Source organism: Rhodnius prolixus, unplaced genomic scaffold (genome assembly GCF_049639745.1).
Source record: "Rhodnius prolixus isolate KJV_2025 unplaced genomic scaffold, Rpr scaffold_2, whole genome shotgun sequence".
NCBI lineage: Eukaryota > Metazoa > Arthropoda > Insecta > Hemiptera > Reduviidae > Rhodnius > Rhodnius prolixus.
Window position 1 is genome coordinate 25829959 of NW_027411592.1, and position 13976 is coordinate 25843934.

The following is a 13976-nucleotide window of genomic DNA, read 5'->3' on the forward strand; positions in this document are numbered from 1 at the left end:
TTACCCTTATTTAATACAAATATTTAAATCAAATTCAAAAAAAATTAGTTTCATCCGCATATTGTATACTATCAATATATTTAAACTTTTTTGAATGAGTACAACAATCGCCTCCAAGGCTTTGAAATTAAGATTGTCGATAAGGGTAGATGTAAGAACTTTAAGGTCTGGATATGCAACTCAACGCTATGGGCTAAGTTTAAAAGTGAGCTCTTCTTCTTACAATTAGGAGAGGGCAGCTTCGATGGTATTTGAACAAAATGGATTATATCCGGCTTCCCAAAGGGCAATGGAAGAAAGAGTATCTAGAAAAACTTCTTTAGTATAAAGATGAGGCAGGTGCCCAAAAAATTAGCCTGCGTCAGAGTTATGCTCCTCCTGTAAAACCTCTACTCCGAATGGTAGATGAGGTGTAGTCTTTTAAGTGTAACAAAATTTGCTATAAATTTCGTAATATAAGTTATAGGTGCAATAAAAATTTCTATTTCTAATATTTTCTAAAGGAAAGCACTTTCTTCTTCTGTTTGTATAATTTTCACTATTTCATTTCAACAAATGGGCTTTGTTATACTTTCCTGCAAATCTAGACTGCCGTTTACAGCTATCGTAAGGCATCATTGTTTCCATTACTCTCTTTTTCGGTCTCGAAATCTAACACTGGACGTTTTACCTCTACTACTGCTTCCACTTTGAAACTACCAAACTTTTCTATTTCTGTCAATGTTTCTTCTAATATCTCATTCTTTGAAGTGTTTGTAACAGTGGTGTCCAAATCCTCAGTACAGTATTCATCATCCAAGAACAATATCTTTAATTGCTGTCATGAAGGCATCGTTGAAGATTTTCAAAATGACGGGAGGTATTGGTTTCAGATTTCCCAATTCGGCTAGCTGTTTAAAATATTCTTCGTTACGTTGCGCATTCATTTTGTGAAAATCTTTTTTTCGTTGACCCTCCTTCGCTCGCTTAGCCCTATCTTCTTCCATTTCTGCTAGCATAGTTTCTTTGGAAGGGAGGGATATATCAGCATTAAGGATTTTCATAAATGTTCTTACCTACAATTAAAAAAAAAAAAGAGTACTAATTTCAAGACATGTAGCATAAATTGCATAGTAAAAATAAAAACATTCAAACAAAGAAAATCTGGTTATTAGAAATAGAGGAATTATTAAAAGAACAAATCTCTGCTATTTTTTGTCAAATTATTAGATGTTTTTTACATGCACGTGTACTCTTGCTTTGAACAATTTAATTTTAATTTTCTCATAGAACAATACCTTTTGGCTAATATTCGTCTCGAATTGAATTTTTATGCGTATACACTAGCAACTTGGATTATTGTCAAAAACTGTTCGAAACCAACAACTTTGGCCAGTTTTCCTCTACATCTAAAAAAGAGTAAAACCTAATTCCTAACACTGCACTAATTCTGGGCACTGGCCTCCTAGATAATATTTATTAGGATCCTAGCGTCTTCACGTATACTACCTTACGCAGTTTGGGACGCCAACGTTTCTCTACCATTCTCCATTCTTTCCTCGCTTATTATTCTGAGCACCTCAGAATGATGGGCTAATTACTTTTGTAATGTTTGGTTCTTGGAACAAATTGTAACCTAAAGAACTTGAGGAGCTTTTTCTCAAAGCATTCAGATGTATTTATTTTCATCTCTGTTAGAGATAACCCAAGCTTCAGAACCATATCAGCGTTTTATAAAGAAGAATCGTGGTGTTACGTGAGCTTGAGATATGTTATTAGCTTCTATGCCTTGTCAGCTTGGAATTCTGCTTTTGATTTCATCTAAAGTTATCTCTATCTATTATCTCTACTATCTCTATTTCAATTATTGTTATCTCTGGTGACTAGAGGGCCCAGATAAGAGAAGATTCCACTCTCTCGACACTGCATCCTCCTGCAGTTCCCAACATCGACGCGCTCTACAATTCCTTCTGCTAGCATTACTTTGTATTGTTCTTATTTGTCTTTAATTTTCATTTAATAAATTGAACATTTCTTATTGTTTCACATTTTTTATAAAATCTTAGCAATTAGTACAATTGTTTCGTTCCTCTTTATTGCAGTTTGGCATTAATCAACTTACCACCACTTTCATTTTGATACTTATTTTAAAACAGAATTTACCTTCTTATTGTACATTTTTTTTGCAAATATTCAAATATTTCCTTGTGATTGCGTTTGATCTCGTAATCAAGTGGAGGGGATGTGAAGCACCTTAACCCTTATATGTTTACTCTTTATCTCTGCTCTATTGATGTCAGTCTACAATCAGTGAGCTGTCCAATAACCGCTCCCTTCACCGATTGCAAAGAAAGCTGAATACTAAACGACAATGGCTGCTAAAGGTATGTACGATCGTAAATTCCTCTTTCTCCTTAAGTGGATTAATTTTTCACAGTTAACATATTTTTGAAACATAGAAACAAAGTTAGAATATGTGATCACGTACTCTGAATATGAAAGGGAAGCTTTTTGAAAATTATTCATCGTAAAGCATGAATAATAATAAAGATGCAAAAAAATAGGTGTTTTTCGAGGAATTAAATAAATGTAGGTCCTATGTGATAAAGATCAGAACTTAAACTGATCAAATGTTTAATTTCATTAAGTTTGTAAATATATATGAAAAACTTATTAAAAACTGCTTATTACTGTTCAGTAAGTGTTAATAAATAGAACAATGCAAATTGATAAATCAAAGAAATCCATAAGCAATTTTATTTTTTATTACAAAATTTGTGACCTCCAATACACGTAATTAAGCCTGTTTCTGGTTCCATCGCTTATATCGCTGCGACTGAAATGAAGCACCCGTCTATAAATCTCATGAACCTTTAATCATGTGACCATTTCCTACTGAATTAAGTGAACTTTGTGAGACACCTTGTTCCAAATAAAAATATTATTAGACTGTGGGCTAATCCGAAAGAGAAATATTCTTGTAGATATTTGGTTTAGAAAGCAACAATTTAATCATTTTTTATCTCCTTATGGTAAGAGGGAATGATGCGATCTTGCAGATTTCCATTTTGTCGTTCATCAGAAATTTCCTTTTCGAGATCATTCGAGACCAAAAGTGGTTAAAAGTGGATCTCTTTGTAAGTTTGTGGAGTGTATTAGTCAATTAACACAGCTTGCGAACGGAACATCGAGGAAAATCCCAATTTGACTATTTGTTTATAATATATGCTATTACGGGTAGCTACGAATGGCTTAGGACAAAATCTGCCTAATTATAAATCCTACAATATTTAACAGAATTTTAATCAAGAGGACTTTTAAAGGACAATAATATATATGTTATTATTTTTTTTTAACTAGATTCATTCAATGTGTATGTATAGATTTATAACTTTGATTCAATATCTAATAGGTAGTTGGACATTAAGCCTCGCCTGATAAAATAGGCGATTACTTTACTTTTTACTTTTATTCAGTACTTTCTTCAAGAAAAACTGATCTTAAAGTAGTTCTTGGGAAAAGTTGGGTCAAGCTTTTTTCTTCTAAAGTACATTTAAATGTAACGCGCGGTCTCGTCAATTAATAATGTTAATAATATTCCAAATTTTTTTAAAAAAAACTGGTTGCAAGATTGCCACATTACTAAATAGTTTGTGGCTTTTTCATTTCATTACGTAAATTGTTGTAAGAAAAATTCTTGTGAGTTTCATGTTGCATAAAAAGTGAATTAGTAAAATATCAAATTTATTTTATATATTTACTTTTTATTATTTTTTATATATTCTCGTTTTTAACGAATGCTTAATTAAATTCAAAATACAGTCGAATGTCACAGACTGTACAATTAACTTTCTGCACTCCAAATAGGATTCTGCGCTGACATTTCATTTCTCGATTTGAAACAAAAAATTTGTACGCTCCAGTTTCAACTTAAGTTTTTGGAATAAACAAATGACTACAGCTTATTCTAGAAAACCGTAGGTTGGGATAAAACTTCTATGTCTTTCCATTTTCTCAATTATCTGACGAAAGCTGAAGTTTTATGAAGAGTGTTGGTATCTTGCTGGTACGAAACGTAATTGAGTAAAGCTGGCTAATGTTAGTTCTTTTTTGAGTAGTACTCAATGAGTACATTCTTATTAAATTGTTGCTTGTAAAGGTTAGATTGCATAGAAAGTCAATCTTGAACGAATTAGTGATGCAATATTACTTCATAATCAAAGAAATTATAATTGAATAACCGCTCGCTGTTTGACCAGTGCCATCCAACCATTTAAACACCTATCTCAGGATTTCGCCAGCAAATTCACTTATATATGGTAATTTATCTTTTATCCACGTTGTATTGTTTCTTTATTAAAAGTTAGCAAGTCTTCATTGGAGAACAGTTGCGGTCTGAGATAAGCGATGGAAGGAAAGTCTGGTGGACGGATCAGTTAGATGAGAACCTCAGGATCATGGGTGCCAGAAGGTGGAGAGTGAAGACCCGGAAAAAGAAGGTATGGGAAAGGATAATGGTGGAAGCCTTTGTTCTTTGAAGACCGCCGAACAGTTGAAGAAAAAAAAAAAGAAAGTTATTCTCCAGGCCCCTAGCAGCGTGATTGACTGAGTACAACGACATGATCCTATATCTTCATTTTTATTTTTACTTACTGTAAACCAGTTCTGAGGGAATTTTCTATGGCGCTCGTGTCAGATTTTTGAAACATCAGTTTGATCAAAAGTATCCGCTTTGATATCCCGAAAAAAGTTTTGTGTTTTTTTAAATTGGTATGAATATGTGAGACATGTTTTCTACGTACAATTAAATCTATAATATTCATATGAAACATTCGCACACAAACCCACAGAGAATGAGAGAGTAAATAGTTTGTAAAAATCCCTTTTTTATTTTCAAAGGACTTCAAAACGGATATTTCAGTTGACATTTCAATATTCAAAAACTACACGATTACAGAACTTCCTCTTATTACTAGACTGAGAGTGAGAGATAAAAAAGGTTGATGACCACAGATAACGCAGGTTATTTGGTTTAGTAATTAAAAGTAATAAAAAATTTTAATAAATAAAAGACATGTCTGCAGCAAATGATACTGAGAAGGTTGTATTAATTTCACAAAACTCTTTCATCATTCAATTTCAATGACTCAACAAAGATACTATTTTGTTTTGTAATATTGAATAAAAAAGAGATAATAGGTTATTTTTTAATTATTATTATTTTTTAGTACCTTTCTAATGTAATTAATAAAACAAAAACTTAAAGCCATCACTGCTGGATCCCTCTTGCTGCAATAATTATTGTTATTAAATTGGGTTCCAAGAAATTTGACAAAAAATGGTTAAACAAAAACTGAAGGAACCTAAATTTATAGCAGAGTTGCTCTTCTGAAGAACTGGTATGCACTTTCTGATTAGGGCAGTTCATTAGTTTTTTAATATTGTCAAGAATATATCTTGTAATTTTCAAAAATGTTACTTTAGTGAAATGCTACTTGAACCTTTTCCTGTTATATGAAATTCTTGTAAAAAATGTTTCAAAGAAAAGGAAATACTCCTTTTGCCATTTAGCCCACAGTGATGGCGATGTAGAAATCTGTAACTGGAATCGTTGTGTCACAGGCTTTTTTTGGAGAAGAATCCTAAACTCACAAAACATGACTTTGACAGAAACACTTTTGCTTATTCGTCTTCTTGAAATTTATTACATTGTAAGTTAACAAATAGAAATCTGTTCATGCAGAGACCAAAATGAAAGTAGCTGTGATAGGCGGAGGCGTAGCAGGTCTTGTGGCAACTAGACATCTTGCAGACTCTGCATGGCCTACGGTGCCAACCATGTTTGAACAGACTAACAATATTGGAGGAACTTGGGTATACACTGACACTGTCGGCAAAGATGAATATGGACTTCCCGTGCACTCTAGCATGTATAAAGGCCTCAGGTACATGGTTAATTATTTAATATGTTACTACTTCTGCCTCCAAATAAAAAATTAAAAGATACCTTCGTATATTTTGAAATATCATACTAATGAGCGAATTATAGATATAAACTGACAAATTTCTCCATTTCACATTAAGAGAGGAGTTTTATCTTTAACTCTTTATGAGTAAGCAATCTTTTATGTATGTTCAAATGTTTTATGAGGTTTACTTTTCTAAAATCGTATGAAAGAAAATAGAAAAAGAAAAAAATTCTACAAACAGAACTCTAGAGTTAAATAAAACGTTAAAGTTTTTATGGAGATTATTTGGAGATTAAAATATGTAAAAAGGCTTCGAAAATACTAGCCTTCTCCGAAATAAATTCATATTAGTGCCAGAATCTTCTTCAAGGCTTTGAGTGCTTCTACTGAACACTTTAATTGTGCGATTTAACATTCTTACAATGCATACTTAGTTCTCCACTTAATGCTAAGGCAAAACATTTTAAAAAAAACTTTACTACATAAGATTAATTAAAGCAAGATATGCTTTAGCCTTTTGTGCTTGTATTTTCTATAATTAAGAGAACTTACGTTATAGTCCATAATAACTTTTTATAATGCATTTTTATAAATGTTGTTGTACTGAGTGGGACTTAAACTCAAAAGGAGGAGGGATTCGGTTGAGGCACTCTCTTGACTAGCAATAATATAGAACTTAACAATAATAATAATAATGTAGAACTTGGGATATATGTTTTTATTAACATAAACAAGAAGACATTGACATTAGGACGACAGAGCTTCGAATATCTCGTTGATGCAACTTAACTTTAATTTAAGAAGAGCCCAGTTTCTACAAAAGGCTACTCCTAGAAGTTTTTATTAATGTTCTACAAACATCTTTAAAACATATAATTGTTGTTGTTGTTTGTCAAAAATGCCTTAATCAACTAGAACAAATCAGTTCGGATGCAAGGTTATCTAATTGCCGCAAAATAATTCTACGAACAATTCTTGTTTCTAGAACTAATTTACCGAAGGAGGTTATGATGTTCCCGGACTTCCCATATGCTAATAAGCAAGGAGTTTCTTACCTTTCTGCTGAAGAAGTTCTTCAATATCTTCATGATTATGCTGATCACTTCAACATACATCCTTTCGTTAAAGTAATGTAGCTTTTAATATAATACCTGTTTAATATAATATTAATCTTATTTGTAATAGCCGAGTAGCATTAGTAGTGATAACAATTATGAAGAATTCATAAGAAAAAATAAGAATATTCTTATGTTCCTCTTTAATTAAATCAAGCTTTTTTTATTGCTGTTCAGGTCTGACTGAATCAGAATTTCAGGCATTACCTCAGTCTTTTTGCTTTCAACATTATACATGGAAAAAATGTTATCTTTTAATGTTAGTGTGGCTAGCTTCAAGTATGTCATTCCACACTCCACTTATTTTCAAATGTAATTTTGAGCTTTAGTAATTTTGGAAAGTAGTGATGAAATTTTAATAAACACACCTACTAATCTGAAAGATGACTAAACTCAATGGTACCGGTAATAATCATTAACTATTTTGATCACACAGCTTCGGCACCATGTTAAAAGAATATCTCCAATGGGTACACAGTGGAAAATAGAAGTGATTGAGTTGGAAGCAAACAGAGAACATACAGACGTGTTTGATGCTGTGATTGTCTGTAATGGGTAAGTTATTATTATTATTGTGTTCTTTTTAAAGGTGCTCAACAACTAAGGTCCTTCGCACCCGGGGTAATGGGTAAGTAATTATAACTAAGTTTTGTAAAGTAAGATGTTAAATAGACTTTTAATATTTTTTTAATATAGACCTACATACGTACATATATGGCTTGCTTACTTTCCTAAATTCTTCCAAAAGTTTTTTCAGCTTTTTTTAGTGTACTGCCGGCCTCCGGACAGTGTTCTCTCGTTACAGACAATACTGTCCATCACAATGAGCAGTGAGCTGTAAGAAGCTTTTAGGAAGAGAAAATCTAAAGGACCAGCAGCTGGATTCGACCCGGGACCTCCGCGTGCGAATCCAATACGCTGACCGCATAGCTAATCCCTTCGTACTCGCTTTGGCGGTACATATACTAAAAATTACATAACTATTATTGGTGCATTTGTAAAAACCAAATCGTCAGCTTCGCTCTTCTAAATTTTTTTTGCATATTAAAAATATGTTCTTCTTCTTCAATTTACTTTACTTTGACAGTTTCTTAGTTTAAGTTGAATAAACTTAGATTGAGTCTTGTTCTTTTCTGACCTCTGCTTTGCTTTTTGTTTCCTCAAAATGTTATATACAATACAATATATACAAATACAATTTTTTTTCGATTCGTTTTAGGATTTTATTCTTTGCATCGGCAGTTTTTCCTTGAAAAATGTTCAGGAAATAATAATAATAATAATTGAAATACTGGACTCCCACTCGGAGGTCCCGGGTTCGAATCCAGCAGCTGACCCTTAGATTTTCTCTTCCTAGGAGCTTCTTACAGCTCACTGTCCGGTGATGGACAGTGTTGTCTGTAACGAGAGAACACTGTCCGGAGGCCGGCAGTGCACTGGAAAAAGCTCCGGGCGCTAATGACCTCAGCTGTTGATGCGCCAAAAAAAAAAAAAAAAAAAAAATTGAAATAATTGATTTAGGGGCATTTCCCTAAATTAATTGCACATTTATTATTTATTCAAGCAATGCTTTAATGTCAAATGATTTATTGCTTAAATTTAGTTTTAAAATAAATTTTAAATTACCTTATTTTGTTTGTTTCTTTTTTTTAGTTACAAAAAATTAATAATAATGTTATATGAGTTTGGTAGAAAGTATTATATATATACGAGTATTTATAATTCTTTCCTTCTTCTTTTCTTTCCTAAAGGTTTTTCTTTACGAACTTCTTAAGATACACATAAAAGTTATGTAGAAATAAGACAGTACCAGATCAAATATGAAGACAGAATAGAGTATAGAGGACAATATAGAAGACAGTATAGAAGACTAATTTCTAAGAAGTTGCAATTCGAAAAAAAATCAAAAATAAAAAGCTCCTAAAATATTAATCAGTTCAATGTTTTCACTTACTCCAGTTTCAAAATGCTAGTTTGGGGGTTGGATTTAATGGAAATAAGTAATTTTAGTTTAGTTTTGAACTTTTGATGTTTACAAAATTGAACTTATAATTTGTAAATATAAACTAAGACATTAGGCCACTGCTTGAATTTGCAACTCAATTGAAATACATTCTTTCTTTTTTGACCAGTATCTCTTTTAAAAAGAAACGCATGTCTCTTTACCAAACAGATTTCGAGGGGATATGAGATGATTCTCTTAGCGGAGTATGTTGACAAAATATACTTATAGTTGATTGTGTAAAATTTAAATTTTTATGAATATAGACTCGCAAAAAAAAAAAAAATCTTTTCACTGAATTTTTATTTAATTTACAGACACAACAGCAAACCAAGTTATTCAAAAATTGAAGGCATTGAGTACTTTAAAGGACGTCAATTACATTCACACAATTATCGTGAAGCAGAAGCCTTCCGAGGATTGAAAACTCTGGTGATTGGAGCAGGTGCTTCTGGTTTAGATATTACATTTGCACTATCCACTGTCACTGATATTGTAAGTGAAGTACATTTCCTTACTGCAGCTAATATTTCATGTGCAAAATTATTTCTATAAAACAATAGTTCATTATAATATAATATTATCAGTTTTAGGGGTTACTTTAGGTGCGGCCGTAGTTTGCAGTCTTATCACTTTTTAAACCTTGAATATTTGTGAACATGTTTTTTTTTGTCTTTAACTAGTCTAACCATTTTTTAGGATTCATTTGCTAATATTTCATTGTCACCTTGTATAGCAAAATAAGTGCTCAAATAAGTTGCTATTTGCGGAGCGTACGAATTATTCATGATGTTGTGTTGTTTACATAAGTTAAAGTTTAAAGGATTAGTTAGCAATTTGGAGTCGTCAATAAATAGTAATGTTGGTCAATAGCCTTATAATAGCCAACTAAAAAGAGACAAAATATTTACAAGTATCCAGTAGCCATTGTATGGTACTTCTCCAAACTCCAAACTAACATGTCAGTATAAGATTGCATATGTACACGAGACCAGCTAAAAATTATTTCGCTTTTGGATCGATTCCGGGAACTTGGAGAAAGTTGCGTGTCCTGTTTGGAATCTTTCCCTGAGCTCCGAGCAAGAGGTTTCTCACTGATTGAAAGTATCCTCGCGCTTGTGTGTACAACTCTCCAGTTCTTCTCCTTACAGAAGCTTAGTTTAAAGAATACAATTTTTCTTTTGAACAGGTTGTAATGAGCCACCACACTAACTACGCGTCTAAAATTGGATTCCCACCAAAAGTTATACTTAAACCTGACTTGGATAGAGTAACTCCAGACGGCAGTGTAATGTTCAAAGATGGATCCTTGATGGAGTTTGACCTTATCATTCATTGCACTGGTAAGTTGTAAGCTATAGCTTTATATTATTCATTATATTAGACGAAATTAGCATGTATGTACTTATTTTCCAGGGTAGGGATTAGCTCAATGGATAGCGCACCGAAACATGAGTTCGAAACAATGCTGGTCATAGATTTTCTCTTCTTAAGTGCTTCTTATGGCTCACTATCCGGAGGCCAGAAGTTCTATGAAGGCTCCGGGCGCCAATTAACTTAGCTGTTGATGTGTTCTAAATTAGATCATTTGTTTCAAAACATTCATAATTTTATAAAATTTTCCAGCTTCTTTAATTGGAAGCTTTCTTGCAGACGAACTTATTAAAAACGCTGACACTCAGCGCCACAATCTAATCTTGGCTTTAGAGTGCGTTAATGTTAAATGTATATAACTTTAATTTCTGTATATAGACAACTGTCCATCATCGGACAGTGAGCTGTTAGAAGCTCCTAGGAAACGAAAATCTAAAGACCAGCAGCTGGATTCGAAGCCGTTGGAGACTACTTTTCGCTAGCCACTCAGCTAACTCACTTATTATTGCTCTAAACGTACGTGCAGCTTACCTTACAACGTGCAACTCTCGGTGGATAAGATATCAATACCTCTGATGAGTGAATATCCCAATGGGAAAAATTGTTTAGTTCACTAATTGCGTATCGACTGCAGGTTTGTAAAGTTGATTAATTTATTCTCTTAACACAGAGTGAAAATAAACAATGAAGTGAATATTTAGAAAAAAGTAATTTTCGAGAAGGTACAAGATTAAATTATTTATTTATTTTCTATTTATTTGATTTAACAGGTTACCTTTACTCATATCCTTTCCTTGCCAAAGAATGCGGTGTTACAGTTGAAGACAACTATGTGAGTCCTCTTTATAAGGGTGTTATCAACATCAACCATCCTACAATGGCATTTTTAGCAGCTTTAAAACAAACACCTACATTCTTTGCTACAGATCTTCAAGTACGTTACATAAAGGAGTTTTGTTTTTATTTTTCATATCATCCGCTAATATTTTATATGACACCTCTCAGTCATATGCAATTTTACAAGATGTTAAAAACCCTTAAATGATAATGAAGTTTTTCATAATTTTTCTCCTGACTACAGATACGCTACTTCTTGCACACTCTTTTTAATCCTACCTTGCTGCCATCGAAACAAGATATGGAAGCTGAACTACTTTCGAATGAACGCTCAAAGGCAGAAAAAGGACTACGAAAACGTGATTATCATTTGGTAGCCGATAAAAATCCTGAATACTTTGACGAATTATGTAAACCATCAGGCATGACACCAATACCACCAATACTTCTACGTATTTATTTTCACGCTTATGAACGAATATATTCCGATTTTAAGAACTTCAGATACAATTTTTACCACATAATTGACCAAGACAAATTTATTGTAATAGATACAAGAGAGATTACAGCTAAGCCATTGGAGAAAATTCATTCAAACCCTTCGTGTAATGCGATCCAAAATTAATCAGTAAAGATAAGTTGATTTAGTTAAAAGTATTTTTGCATCCATTAATAAAAAATAAGTTAGCTTTTATTCATTAATAAATACAGGAAAGTTAGAAACTAACATCGTAAATAAAAACTGCTAAAGATCTTGGCTTTCGTAGCATCTAAAACTTGTCTTTCTCTTAATACCTTTTCATTGAAATTTGTTTCTCTTCTAAAACTCAGTTTATCTTTAAGTTTAAATTTGATTTGGAAAAATTTCGTGCACCCCACCATCAAATACACACTTAAAAAAACAATTCTTCTTCTAATCGATCCATAATGTTTCATCCGTGAAAGACTATTATGTACTGAACTGTTCCAATATTTCTGACAGAGTGAAATGAGTGAGTATGATTACATAGGCCATAGCTATTTCATATAGCTCAACCCCTCAACAACAATAGTATCAGTTTTTGAAATTTAATCTTCAGATTAAACTAATTCAACGAATAGGATAACGCAAATTCTACAATTATTTGTCAACAGAAAATATTTACAGGGTTTTAGCTCTTACTGCTGAAAAATTCACTACCTTCGTCTTTAAGCGAATAAAAACTATCTAAATTAAATTTGCCGTTTAACAAAGTTTACATCCTTTGCAGAGATAAAAAAAAAAAATGGTGTTTACCAATAACGTAAAAAAGAGAAAAATGTCTGGTGTGAAACATTCTGTCACATTTACATGTAAATTTTTTGATGAAGCGTTTTGTTGGGAAAATCGTTTAATACCACAAAATGAATTTTTTTCTCAAGCGATTTTGTTTAAATTTGGAATTTTTCTAACCGGTTTAATTCCTGTTGTACGTTATGATGAGTTCTCTATTGTTAGATGGGAGCTTATCCTCCCATACATCTGCTTCAGAACTGCCTTAACAAGCATTTTTACGTTAAAAATTTTCAAATAAAAGTTTTAGATCCATTTAAGGACAATGAGCATACGAAGTTCAATGAAAATAGATGTTGCGTTTCTAAGAAAATCGCCTCCAAAAATGAAAAAAAGTTAATTCAGTAAAAAATTAGTATTTCGGGATGTTTGATTTTGTCCAAGAGATGGTGGCATCGGTTCTAAATATCCAATTTGTACTTGTTGCAATTTTTAACGCTAGAATTACGCAGCTCACACACACACACAGAACAAGTTTAAATTATTCTGGGGATCTCAAATCTGAAGTTTCAGGTGAAATTTCAACATCAAATACCTCTATGCCATCTCTAGAAGAATGAGGGAAAGCCAATGTTACAAAATTTTACCTTTCTACATAACTTACAATTATATGGATAATTGTTCATTATGCCCCTGACTAGAAATGTAGCTAAAAATTTGTTAAATGTAACTGCCTTTCTACATATAAAAAAATTTCCAACTAAATGGTAGTGTCGTTGGTTCGCCTCGGCCTAACATCATAAAAGATTAGTACCTCGTAACTGGTATTCAATCATATTTACTGTATTATTTTCAGGTTTACAATAGTGATTGCAATTAAATTTTATGTTATAAATGATTTTTAACTTAATAATTACATTATTATTTACAAATGTGTATTATGTTTAACAATTCAATAAATATTTAAAGTTGGATGACAGATGTATTTTTCGACATTTCAATGCAAGTTTATATTCAAGTAAAGTCATTACTCTTACAAAACCAAGAATCAATATTTTTACAAAATTTTAAAACATTTAGATTTAGAAGCCTGTTCACTTGGTTGTATATTAAGAATTATTAGTAACTTTTAACAGTAGTTTAAATGTTATTAAACTATCGTTTATCGTAGTTAATAACGAAATAACATTTGTTCCTTGCTCAAGGATCCATTCAGTGGCTCTGTATATTGCCAGTTGTTCGGCGTGATTTATGGAACAATTTTCTAAAAACCTCTCAATCGCCAATATATTTTTTCGATGAATTTACAGCCATGAATGCACATCCTATTTTTAGTCCCAACTTACTCCCATCAGTATAGATCTCTACACAATCTATGCAGTTGTTTTTAGTTGTTTCACTATTCCCTAATTCGGGATAAAGTGAATTATTAATTTTAACAGGAGCAT

The 13976-nt window shown here is 32.2% G+C and overlaps 1 protein-coding gene across 1 annotated transcript; it reads left to right on the forward strand.

Annotated features, from left to right (window-relative positions):
* The first annotated feature begins 1901 nt into the window (after positions 1–1901).
* LOC141449313 (senecionine N-oxygenase-like) lies at positions 1902–13502 on the forward strand. Its single transcript, XM_074118602.1, has 8 exons — positions 1902–2363; positions 5723–5924; positions 6934–7075; positions 7500–7618; positions 9383–9560; positions 10255–10408; positions 11210–11373; positions 11521–13502. Exons 1-8 carry the CDS (start codon positions 2351–2353, stop codon positions 11899–11901), a joined length of 1353 nt encoding a protein of 450 aa, XP_073974703.1. The 5' UTR covers positions 1902–2350; the 3' UTR covers positions 11902–13502.
* The last annotated feature ends 474 nt before the right edge of the window (positions 13503–13976 follow it).